We start from the raw sequence: 23,934 nt of genomic DNA, 5'->3' as shown, positions 1-23,934 counted from the left end.
ACATGCCAAAAAAAAAAAAAAAAAAACGAAGCTGGATTTTTACTTAACATCAGTCCCTCAAATCAACTCAAAATATATCAAAGACCTAATTTCAAAAGTCAAAACTATACAACTCTTAGAAGAAAACAGAAAAAAACTTCATGGCATTGGATTTGGCAATGATTTCTTGGATACAAGAACAAATGAACAGACAATATAAGAAAAAAATGGATAAAACTTCTGTGCATCAAGGAACACGATCAACAAAGTAAAAGGGCAATCCACACATTGGTAGAAAATATGTGAAAGTCATATATATCTGTAGTTAGGGGCCCAAAATCCAGAATATACAAAGAACTCAAAAAACTCAACAACAAAAACTGAGCAAAGAACCTGATTTAAAAAATGGGCAAAGGACTTGAACAGATATTTCTTCAAAGAAGACCTACAAAGTCCAGTGATCAGATCAAAAGAGGCTCAGCACCAGTAATTGCTAGGGATATGTAAATCAAAACCAAAATTAGATACCATATTAAACCCAGGAGGATGGCCACTATAATAAAACAAAACAACAATTTTTTGCAAAGTAGAGGAGAAATTGGAGTCTTGTGCACTCTGGGTGGGAATATAAAATAGTGCAGCAACAATGAAAAACAATATGTTCCCCCAAAATTAAAAATAGAATTACTTGATGATCCAGCAATTTCACTTCTGGGTATAGACTCAAAAGAATTAAAAGTAAGGTCTCAAAGAGGTATTAGCACAATTATGTTCATAGCAGTATTATTCACAACTGTTCAAACATAAAAGCAACTCAGTTTGTCCATTGATAGATGAATGAATAAGCAAAATGTGGTACACACACCTAATAGAAAATTATTCAACCTTGAAAAAGAACATTGACATATGCTACAACATGAATAAACCTTGAGGACACTATGCTAAGTGAAGCAAAGCAGTCTCTATAATACTATACAATTCTACTTATATGAGGCACTATGAACTAATCAGAATCTTAGAAAGTAGAATGACTATTGACAAGAACTGGGGGAGAGAAGAATGGAGAGAGTTATTGTTTACTGAGTGCAGTTTCATTTTTGCAGAATGAAAAGAATTGTAGAGATTAATGATGGTGCAGGTTGTACAACAAAGTAAATGTATTTATGACACTGACCTGTACATTTAAACATGGTAACAATGATAAATTTTGTGATATGTATGTCATCACAACTAAAAAAAATTAAAATTAAAAAAAAATATTTTAAAAGAATATATACGAAGGGGAAGAGAAAACCATAAATATAAAAACAACATCTTAGCCTAAGGATATAGATTTGGAAAGCATTTATTATGATAAATCATTGAAAATAATGCAAATTCCTCTCCTCTTAAAAAGCCTTAACTATATTCTAACTTCAATATCTTTAATTGCTTATATTCATTTTTCACTTAGTTATTTTGATAAATATAATTTTTGTTTAATGAAAGAAATCTGTAAAATACTTTTAAAAATACCATTTTGGGATACTGACATACATACTTCTTATCCTTGATTTCAGAGTTCTTTGAATCTTCAGATTTGTGCGTATACGAAGGCATATTAAAATGTATATTTAAAATTTACTTAAAATATCTTGTTTCTAAATAATCTACATATTTGCATTAAATATTGTTTACTTATAACTTGATTCTTTAACAGTGGGGGTGGCTGTACTGAGAATTGAACCCAGAGGCACTTTAATACTGAGCTATTCCCAAGCCCTTTTTATTTTTTAAAAAAATTTAAAACAGGGTCTCCCTAAATTGCTTATTGCCTCTCTAACTTGCTAAAGCTGGTCTCAAACTTGCCATCCTCTTGCCTCAGCCTCCCAAGCTAATGGGATTTCAGGCATGTGCCACCATGATTGTCTATAATTTAATTCTTGAGTTAATAAAAACATTATCAGTATGACATGAGATGTATAGCTAGCAAGCCTGATAAAAATTTAATTGTGTGAATTGATCAACATAGCTCTACAAGTTATGTAAGAATATTATGTTTAACGATTAGAGTAGGAAAAAAGAAGGCACTAAAATGTACTCATTTATACAACCTATAAGTTTGTTGTTATTTTCACACCACAAATGTATCCCTTAGAAATTTGGGACTAGTCAACCTTTAAGGAATAATCTTAAAAAATTCTGAGACAGTCATTTTTTACTTCTATATTCCAATAATGTCAATAAACTAACTTTCAAAATTACCGTAATTAGACTACACTGTAGGACTCTTTTTCGGAAAATGCAGTGAAGCTTAGTGGGGAGAGGAAACTTCTAAAAAAAGAAGCCACTGATTTCTACAGACTCTGGTGTGTAACTGGTGTGAAATCTGATTTAAGCTGCCCTTCTAAGACAGAATAAAATCTGAGATGACCTTATCTTAGGAATTTCAATAGGCGAAGGTTTGTCTTCATCTTGGGAGGAGACAGAAATGTTTTCCTCTTCAAAGGGGCCTGAAGTAACTTCACTTTGAGATAGGGCAAAGCTATTGGAATTTTTATAAGATGAAGAATATCCAACTTTATGGAAGATAGGGGAAGTTTGAGAAAGACGCTGTTGAGTCATACTTGGAGAATGACTGGTGCTGTGACTGTGAGACTTGAAATGAGGGGAGTCTTTTGACTCTTTACTTAAATGGTCACTTTCTTCCAAAGCAATGGCAAATTTATTTGCTATAGAGGCAGAGGAATTAATAGTTGGAAGAGAAAAGAAAGATGCCATGTCTTGTTGAAGGGAGGCTCTGTCAGCAGTGTTACCATGGGGTGAAGAAATAGTTTTTGCTTCTAAATTGAAAAAGCTATATTCAGGCTTAGAGAAGCTTATACGTTTTTCTGTACCAGGATGACTTTGTCTTCTAGAAAAGATTTTAATTTCATTTGAGTTAAACTTCTCCCGACTTCTTGGTTGAGGATCAAAAAACATGTTAGTATTATAATAGGAAACTATACTGAGTTTAGGGGAAGAAAGACGTCTTCGGTATCTAAAGGCACCAAAATGGCCTGAAGATTTTGAATCATCTTCATCTTCTTGAGAATCAAAGTTAGCTCTACTTTGTCTCTGATAAAGGGAAAGATTGCTTTTTCTAAGTCTATCAGATAAAGATTGTCTTCTTGCATAGAGAATTGAATGAGTAGATGTATCTGATGGATGAGATAATTTTCTACTTCCTGTGGCTGAACTGACTTCATATGTTGCAGAAGGACGATATGTTTTAAGATTAAGAAATTTATGTTGTCGTAAAATAGAAGAGGCTTCATGATGCTGGGGGTGTGAAGTAACTTGATCTTCAGTACAATTTGGTTGGAAGTTCTGGTCCTCTTTGCAGCAGCTAGAGTGAAAAAAGGGTCAAATGAGGAAAAAAAAATAGGGAGCAAAGTGGAGACCTGCCAAGCCTCCTGAGGAATAATATCCATCTTACCCAATAGGGAAACAATAGGGAATAAGAAAAATAAGGTAGCTGAAGTTGGTGGTCATACAGATGTACCCCAAAGAAAGCATGTGTAGACAGAAGACCACCTCTGTAAGTACCTGCCCACTTCTCCTAAAGCTTGGGGAAGGAAATTGAAAGATTCAGAGAAGGTGGAAAGAAAGATAAAGGAGATCCATGAAAGGCCCCCAGGACTAAAGGATCCCCAGGAAGAAAAATAGAACTTATGTTTTTAAAAATAATAAATTACAACATCTGTTCAAGACTATTAAACTAGCATATTTAAAGAAGTAATATATTCTTATATCCTGTTTACTGATTTGTATTAAAAATATTAACTGTGGGAGAAGCAGAACCTCTCTGTAGAGGATGTTCCAACTAAATATAGAGACACTCCTGTTATTGTGGGAAACTAAAGCAAGCACTAACGCTTGTCTTATGAATATTTTCAATGTTCTTTAGCACACGAAGCATGAAACACATGAAGTGTTATGTTTGGTTTTATTTTGTTTTGTTTTTAAGGGCTTACCTTAAGCATTTTCCCATGTTAACTTTAATCCAAACTGTCTTCCCTTCCTTTCTAGATCATCATCCTTAAGCCAAAAAATGCCTTGTGTAGATGGAAAAAGCCAGAAAATGAATGCTTAAGCTGCATGTGAAACTAACATGGCAACAACACAGAATGTGATGACAGCAGACTCTAGAATTTAATGACATCAATGTAGAATAGAATTATTTTGTGGCTCATCTTTTTGAAAAGCTCCAATTTGTATGGCTGTACAATTCGTATTCTGAGTTCATTATGTTCAGAGTCTGCCAACAAATCAAGGGGTGAAAAAGCAGCAGGATGGGGGCAATAACAAACATGGTATTGCCGCAATTCTTTCCTTGGAAGTATCTCTCTCACCAGCAGCTGTCCACACACTGGTTTAACTAATTTTTCTTTCACTTAAACATACTTTACAGCAGGATTTTACATACTTCAGTGAAATGAAAAATGACTATTAACAAACTTTGGTCTGAAGATATATTGAAACGGGGAGGAAAGATTTAAAAAGTACCAAATGTCACTTCTGTCTCCCAAACGCAATAAGCTTCATCCACACTGACAGTAAAACGTGTCATGTGATTGTCTGAGCCACATGCAAAGATTATGGAGAGGTGATGTGTCACTTTTATTATGCTTGAAACAATTTAATATTCATCTAATGGTGAAGTTAACAGAGTTAGTAGGAAAGGAACATTGTTAATTTTTTTTCCAACCCAATTTGGAATACTGTCTCCATGATGTATTTATGTGCATACCCACTTGTGACATTAAACACCTCTCAAACACTTAATCACTGTTCAATATCCTGATACTGTACCCTCTGTTTCCTCCTACCTTTGTTCCCTAATAGCCTGCTTCAGAAACCCCTTGAACAAATTCCTTTTAAGAGGCCTAAAGTTCTTAATTGCTAAATTGTCTCGCACAATTTTCAGATTTGTGATTTGATTTTACCCTACATACATACTAATAAATTAACACATTCAGTCTCATTGTGTGTGTGTATGTGTATGTATGTGTGTGTATATACATATATATATATATATATATATATATATATATATATATATATATATATATATAAATTGAGCAACAAATATGCCATTTATGGTATCTTTGAGTTCTATTCTTTTGAGAAAAGTAAATAGGTGATGATTAGAGTGTTTGAAAATATTTTATACTTATAATGGCACAAACTTTACTGCACAAATTCAATTTGCTAAATATTCAACTGAACAAAGTATCATGTATGTAACTGATATGTAATACAATAATGCATCATGAAAATATTTTCTAGAAATAGGCTGTCATTTTACTTTAAGAAATGCACTGTATTTCAAATTATCAATGTTTGAAAAGACTTGTCCTATAATTAGGACACTGGGACCATGAATAGGGCATAGTCATTTGTAGTGTAGGGCACTGATGCCTGGCAAACTCTAACTTGTTACTTGTGACTTGTCTACAATGTGTTGACAAGTGAGAATGTGTTCAAGTGCTAACACTAGAAGAAACTGAGGAACTTCTGAATAAATATTCTGAAGATGAGAATATTGAAGCATCTGATACAGTAATAATTCTATCAGATGTAAATAATTTAACTGACAACAATGAAGCTGATGGGATAGTGAAACTGGTGAACCAATAGTGAAAGATATTCCATGTCCTCTTGAGTTATATATTGAAACATCTGACCTAGCTGCCAAAATACAAGGTATGATGATAGTGAAGATGTTCATGTTACTGCTATTGATTCTTCTATCTGTCCTCGGGGAAAAAAGAAAATCGGCAGATATCACTAGGTAAAAAGTGAAAATTATACAAGTCAGTACCTGTTTGGCAATCAATAGCATCCAAAAACTTTAAATAATATTTAGAGAAAACACTTATTATGAATTCTCAGTGAGAAAAATTCTTGGAGTATTAAGCTTGGTGGAGATTTCTGAAGAAATATTGAAGCCCCAAATATACAATTATATTGTTAAAGAAACTGTATGCACTTCTGCAAAACATAAGAATTAATTTGAAGTACTTAATGTAATAAGTTAAAACATTTTTAGGAATTGTTATGTTTTCAGGATAGCATAAATTACCCTCCACATGAAACTATTGGTCAATGTTGAAGATTTAGATATATCTATCATTAAAAATGAAATGTCAAGAAATCATTTGCTAACATACATTTTTTGCAGTATGAAGGACAAGAAAATATTTTAAAATTGATCCTCTAATAAATATGATTCAAAAGTCATTCATGAAACTTGATATCTTTGAAGAACATTTGACAGAAGAAGCAATGATTATTAGACATTATAGACATAATTTGCTAAAACAGTTTATGAGGTAAGCCCATAAGATTTGGTTATAAATTCCAGACACTGTGCAGAGTATTGGGATATTGCTATAACTTTGATTTGTATTGTGGAAAAAGTACTTAAGAAGGACTGTGCCATGATGACCTTTTGCATTGGGAATAAGGTAGTTTTATAAACGCTTTAAGTAATAAATAATCTACAATCAGACTGTGATCTTCAACAGTCTATTCACTGGCTATAATTTGTTGATAAAACTTTAGGAATTGAATCCCAGGCCACAGGCACCATGAGGGAAAACAGACTAAACAAATGTCCTCTGAAACTGACAACAGTAATAAAAATACAAGCAAGAGGGTCGTATAATAACAGATTCAGCAAAAATAATGACATTTTCCTGTAAAGTGGCTGAATAATAAATATATCATTGTTAGAACAAACTACCATACTAAGGAACCACTTGGCAAAGTTCAACAATGGAAAAAATTAAAGAGCAGAGTCAATGTGTTTCAACCACAATATATATCAGTAGTGGTGTGGATCAACATGATGGCTGGGTTCCAAATATTCCATCTCTATAAAAGTAAGAGATGGTACTGGCATATTTTCACTTGAATAATTAACATGTGTGTCATAAATGCATGGATTATTCACAAATTTTTGAACAAAGATAAGAAATATCTCATAAATTTGTTGGATTTCAAAAGTGATACCTGCTTGGCATACCTGGAATGACACAATGAAAACCATCAGGAGAAAGAAAAGTTAATACTCCTAGACGTACTACTGCTAAGATGACATCTGATTTGACATGAGAAGCTATAATATTCTGAAATAGCAAGAGCAAGAATGATGTCAAAACAAGTCATGTCATGTAAAATTGGAAACAACTTATCAAAAATGTAACCTTTTGTTTGAAGTTTTTTGCTCATTTCCACCAAAATTTATTATTGAATAATCATTAAAGTCACTTCTTTTTATATTATGCAATGTATGAAAGGATATCATATTTGCCCAATGTCCTATTATAGGATAGTTTATATATATTGTTCCAGTGTCCTATTTATAGGACAATCCACATTTTTTATCTTAACGATAATAAAGGATACATAAGTTCTAGATTAGGATTTCCAACCTATTGTAATGCACATATGTCAATTTCATTGAAATATTCACAGAATGAAAACTTGGGACTTAATAGGTCAATCTCTTAAACAGAAGACATAAAATTCCTAGGTCAAAAACAGAAGGTTTATACTACTCATGGCACAGCAAGAAGCCTGACCACTAGATTATTTGTGTTGTGTGTTGGTCCTCCTTAGTTCCATTTTGCCCACAGGGGCAATGTAGAGGGTCCTGAGAGAAAAAACAGTGAGTTTAGGTGATCCAACACTTTTATGGTTAGTAAGCAAATTGGCTTAATCTTCTTCAAGTCCTAGAGGAAAACATTCCCTCCTTCCTAAAGGTTTCTTTTCTCTGAAAAGTGGCCCAAATAAAGAATGGTCAGGGCTGTTCTTGGCAGACCTACAAAGATATATAGGAAAACAGGAAGCCCAAGAAATTCTGTCTCTTAGTGCAGCAATCTATTATTTTCCCCCAACTTTTTTGGGGGGCAGGGGTATGAGAATTAAATTCAGGGGCACTTAACCACTGAGCCACATCCCCAACCCTTCTTTTGTGTTTTATTTAGGGTCTCACTGAGTTACTTAATGCCTCACTAAGTTGCCAAGGGTGGCTTTGAACTCACGAACCTCCTGCCTCAGCCTCCTGAGCCGCTGGGATTACAGGCCTGCACCACCAGCTTGACACTATTTTTTCTTTCTTGTAAGATTGTTACCTGTTTTTCTTCAGTCAGATGAGATCAGGTACATTCAGAATGGTATGGCTGAAGATTGCTCCTCAGTCATATTAAGATCTGTGGTTACCTTTTGCTAAAGGACTCCTTTTGAAGGATGAAAAATGGCAGGCTAGAGGGAGGCTGCATTCTGTGTCACTCATGGACTTGGGATTCAAGCAGTGGGAATAATGTTTCTCTTCAAGTGATTAGAGGACCCTGACAGCTGCTCCTGTGCAGGAAACACTGCCGCCACCATGCTGCACAGGTCTCTAGGCCTCAGCATCAGCACAGGACTCCAGGCCACACATCTACACAGGTCCTCCAGGTGCCCAAGTAGGACTACTCGGCATTAGCACCCTCACAGGACTCCTGGACGCCCACCCCCACAGGAATCCCAATCACTGATCCCACGCAAGACACCCGGTCACCACTCCCGTGTGATCCCCATGTGGGACTCTTCTGGTCCCCTCCAACTTGGGACACTGCAACTACTGCACAGTCCCCTACTCGTGGCTACCTGCAACTAGGGTCACTGCACTGGGTACAGAGACAGCCGCCAGCCACAATACTGAATGCCACAGAACTGCTTCTCTGTACACGCTGCTCAACATCACCGCCCGCCTAGCCCTATGTGACCCCCTACACCCCATTGCTTAAAGCAGCCACCTCCATCTTGAGACACCTTCCTCACCATCTTTAGTTGGACAACTCCCAGCTTGGAACACCAGCAGGGTGTTATTATCAAAGTACGGAAAGTCCCCAACTCCCACTTCTCCCTGTCAGCCACTAACCTGGCACAATGCCTGTGGCTACAGGGCTAGTCTGTAGTTCACAAAACCGGGTCACAAACCTGGGTAGCAAAATTGCGTCCTGAGCTTCCCAATATAAAACAGCTCTGCACAATAGGTGTACAGCTCCCAGAGCGCACCCCTTAAAACCTCTAGAGAAAGGTTCCTGATTGGGAAGTAGAGAGGGAGAGGGTAAGTGAGATACATTTTGGAGATTAAAATAGAGACCAGGAATTGTGAGGTATACAGGCAATATAAGGAGATAAGAGCAGGTGCCCACATCATAGGAACAGGCCCCAAAAGAAATCCTTGGACCAACCCTCCCACCCTAATAACCGTCACCATCCTGAGGTTAGAGATAGCAGCAAACAACAGACAACCCCACCTATTGGATGAGAAGGAAAGCTGGAAAGATACTGATCTCCAACCAAAACAATACTTGTGTCTTCCTTTGAGATTTTTTTCTCTCTCTCTTCTCCTGCCATCACATTCCCCAACATTTGTGAAACCAAGTGCTTTACATGAATTAGGCTACTGAGGACTGGGATGTCTGAGTAGTATATTACAGTGGTGTTGTATATTCTTTTATCTCCTATTTTTACATATTTTACTTTTCTTAATATATATGTTTGTTTGGTTTTTGTACTCTACTGTCTTGCCACTTACTTGTCTCCCCAAAATCACTTTCTCTCTCTTCTCCTGCTACTGAGCAACTTATTTATATTCCTCTTCCATGCTTTCTAAAATCGAATAACTCTATATCCTCACCTCCTACACCCTCAAAATCTCATCCTACACCACACCCCCAATTCTTTGTCCATAATCAGAAACTGTAGACTCTTTTGCAAACCTGCTGTTTATATTGTAGATAATAACTGAGTGTACCATTTCTGTATATTGTGACAAAACCATAAACATCTTAATAGCAGCTATTTGGTTTAATGCTGTATATTGTTTGTATTGGGATTTGTTCACATTGTTCTCCCCCTTAAAGGAGAGATATTGGAAACCTGTACCGACACTATTAGCTTATGGGGTAAAAACTGTAATGCCTTGGATCTGCAGTGTTAGAAGGGAAGACACACACAAACAACATGAAAAAAAAAAAAAAAACCAAGGGAACAGGGCTGGGGATACCACTCAGTTGGTAGAGTGCTTGCCTTGAATGCACAAGGCCCTGGGATCAATCCTCAGCACCACAGGGGGAAAAACAAGTGCCTCAACAAACCAAGATAATACATTATTAGAATCCATGACCAGCAAAATAGAAGATATGGCAGAGAAGGATTTCAGGATGTACATAATTAAAATGTTCTGTAAATTAAAGGATTATATAAGAGAGCAAATACAGGCTGCAAAAGATCATTTCGATAAAGAGCTACATAAGCAAATACAGGAGGCAAAAGATTACTTCAATAAGGAGATAGAGGTTCTAAAAAAACAAACAGAAATCCTTTAAATGAAAGAAACAATAAACCAAATTAAAAGTTCAATAGAAAGCATCACCAACAAATTAAATCACTTGGAAGATGGGACCTCAAACAATAAAGACAAAATATATAATCTTGAAAAGAATGTTAACCACACAGTGAAGATGGTAAGAAACCATGAGCAGAATATTCAAGAATTATGGGATAATATAAAAAAGACCAAATTTAAGAATTATTGAGATAGGGGAAGGCATAGAGTTCCAAACTAAAGGAATGAACAATCTATTTGATGAAATAATATCAGAAAAATTTTCAAACATGAAGAATGAATTGGAAAATCATTACAGGACACCAAATGTAAAAATCACAACAGATCCAAAACAAGGCACATTATAATGAAAATGCCTAGCATACAGAATAAGAAGAGAATCTTAAAAGCTGCAAGAGAGAGGAATCAGATCACTTATAGAGGGAGACCAATATGTATCTCAGCAGATTTTTCAACCCAGACCCTCAAAACCAGGAGATCATGGAACAACATATATCAAGCTCTGAAAGAAAATGCATGCCAACAAAAAATCTATATCCAGCAAAATTAAGCTTTAGATTTGCTGATGAAATTAAAACCTTTCATATAAACAAAAGTTAAAAGAATTTACAACTAGAAAGCCTGCACTACAGAACATCCTCAGCAAAATATTCCATGAGGAAAAAATGAAAACAACAATGAAAATCAGCAAAGGGAGGTATTACACTAAAGGAAATACTAATCAAAGAAGAAACCAAGTCAAGTTAAATACCAAAAGGAAACAAATATGACTGGGAATACAAATTATGTCTCAATAATAATAACCCTGAATGTTAATGGCCTAAACTCACCAATCAAAAGGCATAGACTAGGAGATTGGATTTTAAAAAGTACCAATAATATGCTGCCTTCAAGGGACTCATCTCAAGGGAAAAGACATTCACAGACTGAAGATGTAAGGTTGGAAGAAAACATAACATGGACTCTAGAAGCAAGCAGGTGTTTTTTTTCATCCTCATATCAAATAAAGTAGACTTCAAGACAAAGTTAATCAAAAGGGATACTGCTTAAGGGAACCATACATCAACAAAACATAACAATTATAAATATATATGTCCAAACAATGGAGAATCTACATTCATCAAACAAACTCTTCTCAAGTTCAAGAGTCAAATAGACCACAACACAATAATTCTGGGTGACTTTAACACACCTCTTTCATCACTGAATAGATCTTCCAAACAAAAGTTAAACAAAGAAACTACAGAACTCAACAATACAATCAATAACTTAGACTTAACAGACATATATAGAATATTTCATCCATAAATGATTGAATACACTTTCTTTTCAGCAGCACATGGATACTTCTCTAAAATTGACCATATATTTTGCCACAAAGCAACTCTTAGCAAATACAAAAAGTAGAGATACTATGCTGCATTCTATCAGATCATAATGGAATGAAATTAGAAATAAATGATAAAATAAAAAATAGCAGCTACTCCAACACCTGGAGACTAAATAATATGCTATTGAATGAACAACAGGTTGCAAAAGACATCAAAGAAGAGATTAAAAAATTCTTAGAGGTAAATGAGAACACTGATACAACATAACAAAATCTCTGGGACACTATGAAGGCAGAACGAAGAAGAAAGTTCATTGCATGGAGAAGAAAAAAATCAACAAATAAATGACCTAACGTTACATCTCAAAGCCCTAGAAAAGGAAAAACAAATCAATACCAAAAGCAGTAGAAGACAGGAAATAATTAAAATCAGAACTGAAATCAAATAAATTGAAACAAAAGGGACAATTGAAAAAATTGACAAAACAAAAAGTTAGTTCTTTTGAAAAAATAAATAAAATTGATAAACCTTTAGCCATGCTAAATGAAGAGAAGGAGAGAGAAAACTCAAATTACTGACATCTGTGATGAAAAAAAGGAAATATGACAGATACTACAGAAATACAGAAAATAATTAGAAATTGTTTTGAAAATTTGTACTCCAATAAAACAGAAAATATCAAAGGCATCGACAAATGTCTTGATTCATATGATTTGCCCAAACTGAATCAGGATGATATATAAATCAAGATTTAAACAGATCAATTTCAAGCAATGAAATAGAAGACACCATCAAAAGCCTACCAACCAAGAAAAGCCCAGGACCAGATGGATAGAAAGCTGAGTTCTACAAGACCTTTAAAGAAGAACCAATACTAATACTCCTCAAATTATTTCATGAAATAGAAAAAGAAGGACACTTCCAAACTCATTCTATGACGCCAATATCACCCTGATTCCAAAACCAGACAAAGACACATCAAAGAAAGAAAACTTCAGACCAATATCTCTAATGAACATAGATGTAAAAGTTCTCAATAAAATTCTGTCAAAGTGGATACAAAAACATATCAAAAAGATAGTGCACCACAATCAAGTGGGGTTCATCCCAGGGATGCAAGGTTGTTTCAACATACAGAAATCAATAAATGTAATTCATCACATCAATACACTTAAAGATAAGAATCATATGATCCTCTCAATAGATGCAGAAAAAGCATTTGACAAAATACAGTACCCCTTCATGTTCAAAACACCAGGGATAATAGGAAGATATCTCAACATTGTAAAACCTATCTGTGCTAAGCGCCAGGCCAACATCATTCTAAAAGAAGAAAAACTGAAAACGTTCTCCCTAACAACTGGAACAAGACAGAGATGCCCTGTTTCATCACTTCTATTTAACATAATATAACAATTAGACAGATGAAAGAAATTAAAGGGATATGGATAGAAAAGAAGAACTCAAACTATCACTATATGCCAACAATATAATTTTAAACCTAGAAGATCCAAAAAAATCCACCAGAAATCTTCTAGAACTAGTGAGTGAATTCGGCAAAGTAGCAGGATTTAAAATCAACACCCATAAATCAAAGGCATTTCTGTATATCAGTGACAAATACTCTGAAAGAGAAACGAGGAAAACTACCCATTTACAATAGCCTCAAAAAAATAAAAAATAAAATACTTGGGAATCAACTTAACTAAAGAAGTGAAAGACCTATACAGTGAAAATTACAGAATGCTAAAGAAAGAAATTGAAGAAGACCTTAGAAGATGGAAAGATCTTCCTTGTTCTTGGATAGGCAGAATTAATATTGTCAAAATGACCACACTATTAAAAGCAGTATACAGATTTAATGCAATCCCAACCAAAATCCCAATGACATTCCTCATAGAAACAAAAAAAGCAGTCATAAAATCTATCTGGAAAAATAAAGGACCCAGAATAGTCAAAACAATCCTTAGCAAGGAGAGTGAAGCAGGTAGAATCACTTTACCAGAACTTAAACTATATCATAGAGCAATAGTAACAAAAATGGCATGGTATTGGCATCAAAATAGACTTGATGACCAGTGGTACAGAATAGAGGACACAGAGACAGACCCGTACAATTACAGATATCTTATATTGGACAAAGGTGCCCAGATATATATTGGAGGAAGGATAGCCTCTTCAACAAATGTTACCAGGAAAACTGGAAATCCATATCCAACAAAATGAAATTAAGCCCCTATCTCTCACTATGCACAAAACTCAAAGTGGATCAAGGACCTAGGAATTAAACCAGAGACCCTGGACCTAATAGAACAAAAGTAGCCTAAATCTTCATAATATCAGATTAAGCCTCAAATTCCTTAATAAGAATCCTATAGTGCAAGAATTAAAATCAAGAATCAATAAATGGGATGGATTCAAATTAAAACCTTCTTCTTGAAAAAGAAACAATCAGTGAGGTAAATAAAGAACCTACGGAATGGGAGCAAATTTTTACCACACATATCATATAGAGCACTAATCTCTAGGATATATAAAGAACTCAAAATCTTAACACCAAAAAAACAAATCACCCAATTGACAAATGGGCCAAAAAACTGAACAGACACCTCTCAGTAGATATATACTATCAATCAACAAATATATGAAAAAATGTTCAATATCTCTAGCAATTAGAGAAATGCAAATTAAAACTACTCTAAGATTTCATCTCACTCCAGTCAGAATGGCAGCTATTAAGAAAACAAACAATAAGTGTTGGCGAAGATGTGGAAGAAAAGCACACTCATACATTGCTGGTGGGACTGCAAATTGGTGCAACCAATCTGGAAAGCAGAATCGAGATTCTTTGGAAAACTTGGAATGGAACCACTGTTTGACCCAGCTATCCCACTCCTCAGTTTATACCCAAAGGACTTAAAAACAGCATACTATAGTAATGCAGCCACATCAACATTTATAGCTGCACAACTCACAATAGCTAAATTATGGACCCAACCTAGGTGCCCTTCAATAGATAAATGGATAAAGAAAATGTGGTATATATACACAATGGAATATTACTCAGCATTAAAGAGAATAAAGTCATGGCATTTGCAGGTAAATGGATGGAATTGGAGAATATAATGCTATGTGAAGTAAGCAAATCCCAAAAAAACCAAATACCGAATGTTTTCTCTGATATGAGGATGCTGATTCATAATGGGCATGGAGAGGGTGCATGGGAGAGGAATGGAAGAACTTTAGATAAAGCAAAGGGGAAGGGAAGGAGCATGGGGGCAGTAAAGATGGTGGAATTAGATGGACACCATTACCCCAGGTACAAAATGAAGACATGAATGGTGTGACTCTACTTTGTGTACAACCAGAGACATGAAAAATTGTGCTCTGTATGTGTACTATGAATTGAAATGCACTCAGCTGTCATATATAACACATTGGAATAAATAATTTAATTTTAAAAAGGACTCCTTTTGCACACTTCCAAGAATAGAATATGTAAAGCTTATGAAGTTTCTTCAAGGAACTTTTCTTGGCAACTTTAGGCCATCTTGTTGTTTAATACTCCCATGAAAGGCCTCTAAAAAAAGCATGTGGCTACTGAGATACCACAAAGGAAATGAAAAGTTTGTGACTATATCTCAATACTGTCAATCGTTTCTGCTTGAGAGGTAATGAAAGATCCCTACTCCCTACCCAGTTAAAGTGAGTCTATGATTATCCACCCCCCACCAAAAAAAAAGGAACTTATAAGAGTATGGATAAGACCTAGAAGTTACTTAATATTGTTCTGTGTAGATAACTTATCAAAAATCTCTAGATGTCCTAAAATTGCCCCCTTTGCTTATTTAAACTTAAATAAAAAGTTAGACTTTGCCCAAATGAATGTGATAACTCCTTATAGTGTCAAATACCTATCATCTACTCCTCCTTCAATCCATCTAACTCTCTTCACTCTGTCAATTCCAGTCCCCCATGTATCTTCTATTTTCATCATGCATTATGGCAACCTAAACTTTCTTCTTCACTCTGTTCTACTAGGACAATATTCCATCATTGCACCTCACTATGCCCAATGAAAATCTTGTTTATCTGTAGCCATAATGGTTACTCTTTAAAACTAAAATTTCATAGTGATTAGCTCAGCTGAATAATACAAAATTTTCTTGAATAATGTTTCTCAAACTTCAGGGTGCATCAGAGTCATCAAGAGAGCTGATTAAAATGCTGATTCCTAGGCATGGCTTACAGATATTCTGATTTGCTAGGTCTGGGTGGATCCTGATAATATGCATTTCCAATAATCTCAGCAGTTAGGTAGGATACTCGTGTTGCTGGCCCACAGACCACATTCTGACCAACTCTGTTCCAGATTATCTAGGGCACAAATGACCTCCAGAGTTAATGCAGAACAGCTTTCTGAGGAACCTTCATAACTCAGCTGGAGTCACAGGAGGACAGTGAGTACACCAGGACAAATTTCCCTCTTCCTGGTGCCTAGGTTAAGTTCCTTCAGGGCATCTACATTACAGCTGGAGAGAAGCAGGAGACATAAAGAGGGGAAAACCCTAATGGGGACTGAATCTTTAACATAAAGAACTAACTCTAAACTAGAAGTGACTCAATCAACTTGAATTGATAAAGTCAAGTTTTCCCAAATTTTGCAAAACAGGGATTGTGAGCTACTCTGAATTTAGTAATAAAGAAATGTACAGTTTTATCTTTAGCTGATCCAAGTGTGTGTTATTAGCCAATAATAATCATATATTCAATTCATTACATTATTAGTTTCTATAAATGGCTTATCAAGTGTATCTAATCATTTACAGTAATAGTAATGTTCATTTTTCAATTAGTTCCAGGTTACCTCTATTTTCTTTTATTATAACATATCTGTACTGGCTTCTTCCTTGACACATATAAATAAGCTCAAGTACCCCTCAGGTTAAAAAATAAACAAATCAAAAAGCAAAATATAATATATGCTCCCTGAACCCAATACCCCCTTCTTGTTTATGTATTTTCTCATTCAAAGTTAATTTTCTTGAAATAAGGGTCGACCTTCCTATTGTCTACATCTCTACTGCTCATCCAGCTATGTAGGCCTAGATTGAGGTTTCTGTACTCATCACTATCCAACAATTGCTCTTGCAAAGTTTATTTAAAAAAATGACTTTCTACATCCCAAATCCAGGAAATAAAGGCCAGAACTTGTTGAGTTTGACTAAAAAGCATTATAACTGAAAGGCTACTGTTAAATGTATTTTTCTGGTTTGGGGTTTGACAAACTATACACTGGTAGCCTAAACCAATTGCCACCTGTTTTCATAAATAAAGTTTTATTGGAACACAGCCATATGCATATTGTTAATGGCTGCTTTCATGCTACAGTGGCAGAGCTAAAAAGTTGAGACATATAGTGTATGGTCCTCAATTCCTAAAACTCTTTTTTTTTTTTTTTGCAGGGATGTTATGGGAGATTGAACTCAGGGGCACTCGGCTACTGAGCCGCATCCCCAGTCCTATTTTGTATTTTATTTACAGATAGGGTCTCACTGAGTTGCTTAGCACCTTGCTTTTTGCTGAGGCTGGCTTTGAACTTGCGATCCTCCTGCTTCAGCCTCCAAAGCCGCTGGGATTACAGGTATGTACCACGGTGCTGGGCTGCACTTTTGTAGAAAAAGTTTATCTATTCATGTTCTAATGCATTTGATACATTTGATTATTTCATTCTTATTGGTAAAATAACTTGGTTTTTTAAAGAATTCACTACAAATTAGACACAGTGCAAAGTAGCTTCCTATGCCATTTAAGACGTAAAACAACATGAGACATGCACCACATTTTAAAATAAAAAATTCAGGTTAAGAGAACTGATATTACACAGCTAGTTAAATCCATAAACATGTGGCCTTAATCACTGTTCTCAAAACCTCGTCCTTTCTTAGTTTCTGTGATACCTTTGGCCTCTGGTTCTTTTCTCACTTTAACCAGTCATCATTCTTCTTTTGCAGGTTCATCCAATCTCCACCCACTCTGTCAGTACTAGTTCTAGAAGGCTATGTTTTCACTTCCCACATTACACATTCTGCTTGAACAATGACATTAATTCCCACAGCATCCAGCTTTGTACACACACTGGTGGGATGCCCAAAACATGAATAACTTTCCCTGAAGGAATGTGTCTCTCAGCAACCTCCTTTCATATGTAGGCTACAGATGGGTGAGTGCCCAAGATGGTAATGGCAGTCTCTTGGCAGGTCCTTGCCAAGAAGGTGCTAGAGCACCTGACTGAAGGATGCTAATCTATTTGGCACTTTTTTACTTTGTTCCTGTACTTTGAGGATCTTGCTTTAAAAAAATGCTGAGAGCATCACTCTTTAATATCCTATTACATTTCTTTAAAAATTTTTCAATTTGTCAAACTTTATTTTGTTCCTGGCTGTTTCTCCAGGACCCAAACAATGCCTGGCACAGAGTAGACACACATTCAATCAATAAGGCAGTTTCAATTGTCAATGATGTCCTTCTTCTTCTTTATTGGAAGAGAAGACCAGGCTTATTTGTGTTCAAGTAAATGAAAATGAAAAAATGATTATTTAACAGTTCATGTGAGTCATAAAATGAAAAAAGTCTGATAGCATAAGATTTTGAATAGGGCTATAAGAATTCTCATACATGGGAGACTCAAGATGGCAGATTTGAGGAAGGCTCCATGGCTAAGAATTCAAGTAGTGGGAGTACTGTTTCTCAGCATGGTGGGTGAAAGAGAGATTTCACTAAAATTCAATACTGGACAGACTACTTTGGAGCCATGCCAGTTGCAGTAGCAGCAGCTGCAGTGGTAGTGGCACTGGTTCACCAGAGAGGGAAGGAGAACACATAGAGAAACACAACAGATAGGTTTGTTTCAGATAAAAACCTGAAATCAGAAAAGTAGCCTGAACTTAGGTGACCCAGAGGCTGCACTGTGCACTGATACTTGAAAAGTGCTCTCTCTTAGCTGGCCATGGAGAGCTGAGACAGGAGCCATCTTGAGGTGGCCACACTGTAGCTGCTGCTGCAGGAGCCAGAGATTAAAGAAAACACTGCCACTCTGTTCTGCCAAGCCCCTATCAGGTGGCCTAGGGTTTACCTAGCAGAACAAGAGTGAAACAGGCACAGAGAAGATTTTATTTTGGAGGATTCAAGTCAGAAAAGTGAAAGGGAGCCCAAATGACTTCTCCTTTTGAGTCTGGTGGCTTATAAGACCAGCTGAAGTGAGTCAGAAGTGTGAACAGGTAGGATGAATACACTCAGGGACTAAGCTTGGGAAGCCTGTGTTCATGGGCAGCAGAGCATATGGAGAATTGGCTCTCTTACTCCATGAGTAGAATTCATGGGAGGCTCCTGAAATCCAGACTACCAATAGAGCTCAGCAACTGCCAAGCCCTACCAATATGTTGCTCTAATCTCAGAGCAGATACTACCCAGCAAAGCCCTTAAAACCCATCCTCTATAACTTCCCTCATAGAATTCTGCAGCAGCCCTACCCTGGGAGTGCATAGGTCTGGTCTGTAGAGACAAAACTCCAACTTCCCATTCCATCCTATCTCATACTGGTGAAAAGGGACTTATTTCAAAAGCTCTAGTCTTAGGTCACTCCAACTGACAGCTTGGATAGCAACTCAAAAAGAGGAAAGGGTTAACAACCTCCAGCCCTTACTCTTGCTCTCAGTACATAGATCAAGAAACAAAGGAAATACTCAGATATAGAAATTGATCATTCATTCTCATCAAAAATTTTGACCACCTCACTCATGGAAAAAATTCCTTCATTTTCCAATAAGAATACTTTTTTATTTTCCTTTTTCTTTCTTTCTTTTCTCCCCCCTTTGTTGTGTGTTCTTGCTGTGCTGATATGAACATTCTTAAATTTGTACATATTTGTTTCTCATTTTTAACATTTTAAAAATGTAGTTATTTTTCTTTACCTAGTCTTTTGAGGGTTAGGATTTTTGGTTTGTATATATTGGTTTTGTTTTGTATGGTTTCATTTATTTCTTCCTCTTTCTCTCTTCTGCTAACACCCAAATTATATTGTTCTCTCTCCCTTCACTTTTTTCTTCCATTTTTCCTTTTCTTTCCTTATAATCATCACTAGTCCATATCTTTTACATTCCCTCTGCTCATTTTTTGAAATTGTAAACTCTTTTCTACTTTCCTATCACATTTTCTTTTCTTTAAATTAACTGTATTTTTGCCATTTCTTAGAAATAATTGGTTTATATAATTCCTGCCCCCACAGTAATGTTGCAATTATTACTGCTACAGATGACATGGTTGACAGCTGTTATTTGCTTTAATGCCATGTCTAGTTTATGATTACTTACTGTTTTTGCTGTTGGTAATTGTTGACCCCACCATTTGTTTTGTGTGGCAATTAACATTGTATACATCATGTTAAGTACCAGGTATTTATTTTAAGACTATACACTGTTTACATAAATTTTTGCTATTGTTTGTTTCCCCTTATTCTGTAAGATATACTGGGAACCTACAGGGATATATTATAAGTTTATAGGGTAGAGACTCTGCTGCTCAACTAAATTCAATCAAAAGACAGCACATCTTGCTCCCCATGCAATCTTCAGCTATACTGTATGCAAAGAATACAGGAGAAACAAAACCCCAAACTAATGACCAGGCCCCAAGTAGAAACAGCTATGGATAGGCCTCCAGGTCCTACCTTCAGACATCCACTGCTACAGCAAAAACAGAACTAACACAAAGGGTATGGATACCACACCTTCAAGGGAGTCTCAATCTAGCTCACTCTAGGACACTTTGGCAAGTGAAAAATTTTGTCCTAATAGAAGGCCCATGTAATGTTATGTGCTGATTTGAAAAATTAAGTCAAGTTGTCTCCATTTTGCTTAGACCCTGATAGAGTTGACCCTTTTCCTATAAGAGCCCACTCATATAGAAGAGACACTGTGTGGAATTGACCCCTTCTCCTGTAAGAGCCCACTCACATAGAAGCTAAAACCCTACCCTCACCCTGTGGCACCTAGACTGTAAGACCTTTAAACTACAGAGCTGTTCTGAATACATACAATAAGTATGCATTCTAAGAATTTTCTGTTAGGTGATATTTTCCACTTTTATGACTTATGATGTACACTTGGGGACTTGCCCTCACCCCCTCTTCTTTGCATTTTTTTTTTGTTGTTGTTGTTGTTCTTAAGCTGATTTTCCACCTGTATTCTTTGTCATAGTGGCAGAACTATTTGCTTTCTGTTCCCTCAGCCCTGGCCTGAATAAATCTTTTGTCTTTTACTTCAAAAAGACCCATAGTTTTATTTGGGATTTTTGGAACCACACCTTAACAATATAAGAGTGGAAGAAAAATCCCTCCCAGCAGATCCATAAAACTCAACCCAAGGATACAAAAAATAAGAAAAAACAAGACAACACAACACCTCCTAAAATTCAAAATTCACCAGCAACTAATCCCAAGGATATTGAAGTGGATGAAATAGCAGATAAAGAATTCAAAAGAATCACTATAAAAATTATCAATGAATTCCAAGAGAACACAGAAGAGCAACTGAATTGATTAAGGAAGTCAGTACAAGATATGAATTATATCTTGGATATGAGGGATTCAATAAGGAGATATAAATACTAAAAAAAAGGACCAAGCATAAATCTTGGAAATGAATTAAATAAAATGTTCAGCCAAAAGTCTCATGATCATGCTGAAACAGAATCTCAGAGCTGGAAGACAAAGTTGCCAGCCTTAGACACTCAGACAGCATTAAAGATAAGAAAATAAGTAACCATAATCAGAATATATAAGAACTCTGGGACAACATTAAGAGACCAAATTTAAGAATCACTGGACTGGAGAAGGGTTGTTAAGAGGCAGGCTATTGGAATGGATAACTTGTCTTTAGGGAAGTAATAACAGAACATTTTTCAAAGCTTCAGAGAGAGATGAACATCCAGATACAAGAGGTATTCAAAACCCCAAACAGACAAGATCAAAAAAGAACCTCTTCACAATACATTATAATTAAAATGCCTAACATACAGAACAATGATAGCATTTAAAAAGTCTCAAGAGAAAAACATCAGGTCATATTTACAGACAAGCCAATAAGAATCACTTCTGAATTCTTAGCACAAACCCAACATGTAATATTATATGTTGGGTTTATGATAAGAAATAAGCCAGAAGAGCTTGGAATGATACGTTCCAAATATTGAAAGAAAACAATTATCTTCAAGACTACTATATCCAACAAAGCAATCCTCCAAAATAGAATAAAAATTAAAAACCTGAATTTATTAAAATAGAATTAATTAAAAATTATCTTGATAAACAGAAACTAAAACAATTCATGACTACTAAACTACAAATTTTTTTTTGAAGAAATACACAGGAAAAATAAAAAATTAAACCCAGAACTCACAAATGAAGAAATCTCATTAGCTAAGCAAATAAGAAGCAGGACCAAATTAAACATGATAAATAAATCAAAATGCAAGGAATTAATAAACATTCCTCTATAATAATGTTGAATGTTAATGGTTGCAACATTCCAATTAAAAGATATAGACTGGCAAAATGGAATAAACACAACTATATATTGTTTGTAAGAGATTCACCTTACAGGCAAAGACAGCCATAGGCTGAGAGTGAAAGGATAGAAATTAATATACCAAGCAAATAGAATCTGAAAACAAGCAGGAATAGGTACTTTTATATCTGATAAAGCAGAATTCAAACAAACAAACAAACAAACAAAAAACCCCAAAAGCTAGGATGATGGCACACACCAATAATCCCAGTGGCTTGGGAGGTTAAGGCAGGAGGATTGCAAATTCAAAGCCAGTTTTGGCAATTTAGCAAGGTTCTAAGCAATTTAGTGAGATCCTGTCGGAAAATAAAAAACTAAATAGGGCTGGGATGTGGTTTAGTGGTTAAGCACCCTTGGGTTCAATCTCTGGCACCAAAAACCAAACCAAAACAAAAACAGTACACCTCCACATCTCCACATGTCAAGATTTTGGTATCTAATACTATTCTCCTAAGGGGAACCAATGCTGGCAAGGCAGTAACTGATTATGTGCCATGGAGCAGGGACAAAAACACAATTGGTCAAAATACATTATTATTAAGAAGCAAAGATCCTTTCCAAGTGTAAATACTTGTTCAGGTAATGAAACAACTTTAACATGCCCTCAGAGTGTATAAGAATTTGGGCATCAGTCATCACTTTCACACCCAAATACATGAAATTAGCTGAATCCAAAAGAGGCAATAGAACTCATAAGGCCACAGTGATACTCACATACTAAGAAGGCATGTAATAATAGATTCTTATAATGTTTGCAGAAAATGCATCCCACTAAACTTTTCTGTGAGCAGATTTTATGAGTACTAACACTGAGTTTTAATCAGCAACTAATCTTAAGATTATATTTTTCCCTTCTTTTGTAAAACTAAAAGCATTAGAAAATTGTATCTGGTATCTATTTTGCTAAAAGTAGTAAAAATTTCTGGGCACCTCTCACAAAAGATCAGTTTTCCATATGGAATATGTAATTGTCAATTGATGTTTTAATTCTGTCATCAAGGACATAGTGTATGTAGGATGCATCCCATCTTAAAGTGCTAAAGGGATACTGACTACTATCTCACCACCAATGATCATCTCAGACACATAAGAATTTATAAAAGAACAAGCAATCTATAACATAGTTCATAAAGACTTTGCTTCTAAAAATTATTCTATTTTATTTATAAGGTTAGTTTCTTGGTATTTATTCAGAAATGTGTTAAATCTTTCTATATCTTATTCCTTTCCCCTCAAATATATCAATTTCAGTATGGGTTAATTTATTTAAATTTTTTTTAAATGTGGAGAAAATAGGAAAAATGACTTTCCCTCTACTATATTTGGTACCATTTACTGTAGCTTACTCTGTCATTAGGGCTGCATTAATTTACTCTAGTATTTTATTACTAACAAAGACACCAGGATCAAACAAGAGAGGGAATGTCTTACCTCCTATCAGTTGTCATATGCTTACTTTTCCATACTAGCTGCATGTGACTGTCACTCATAAATTTCAGAAATCTTTCTTGAACCCACATTAAAAATGTATGCCTATGACATTATTTGAAGTTATAAGTCCTGTAATTAT

At 35.4% G+C, this 23,934-nt stretch overlaps 1 protein-coding gene across 4 annotated transcripts in view; it reads right to left on the bottom strand.

Moving 5' to 3' along the window:
* The window catches only part of Rmdn2 (regulator of microtubule dynamics 2), an 86,957-nt gene that overhangs the window by 53,078 nt on the left and 9,945 nt on the right, over positions 1 to 23,934 (bottom strand). The window contains exons 1-2 of one of the 4 annotated variants that reach the window (XM_076833345.2): positions 3,975 to 3,991; positions 2,393 to 3,346 (exon numbers count right to left, since the gene is read on the bottom strand). The exons of the other annotated variants lie outside the window; for them this stretch is intronic. Of the exons in view, the coding sequence (XP_076689460.2) occupies positions 2,393 to 3,346; positions 3,975 to 3,991 (971 nt within the window). Of the gene's footprint in view, positions 1 to 2,392; positions 3,347 to 3,974; positions 3,992 to 23,934 lie in introns of those variants that run through there. 4 annotated transcript variants of the gene reach the window in all.

The sequence above is a fragment of the Callospermophilus lateralis genome, chromosome 14 (genome assembly GCF_048772815.1).
Source record: "Callospermophilus lateralis isolate mCalLat2 chromosome 14, mCalLat2.hap1, whole genome shotgun sequence".
Lineage (NCBI taxonomy): Eukaryota > Metazoa > Chordata > Mammalia > Rodentia > Sciuridae > Callospermophilus > Callospermophilus lateralis.
Note: the sequence above shows the minus strand (reverse complement) of the source record. Positions and strands in the feature narration are given on the sequence as shown.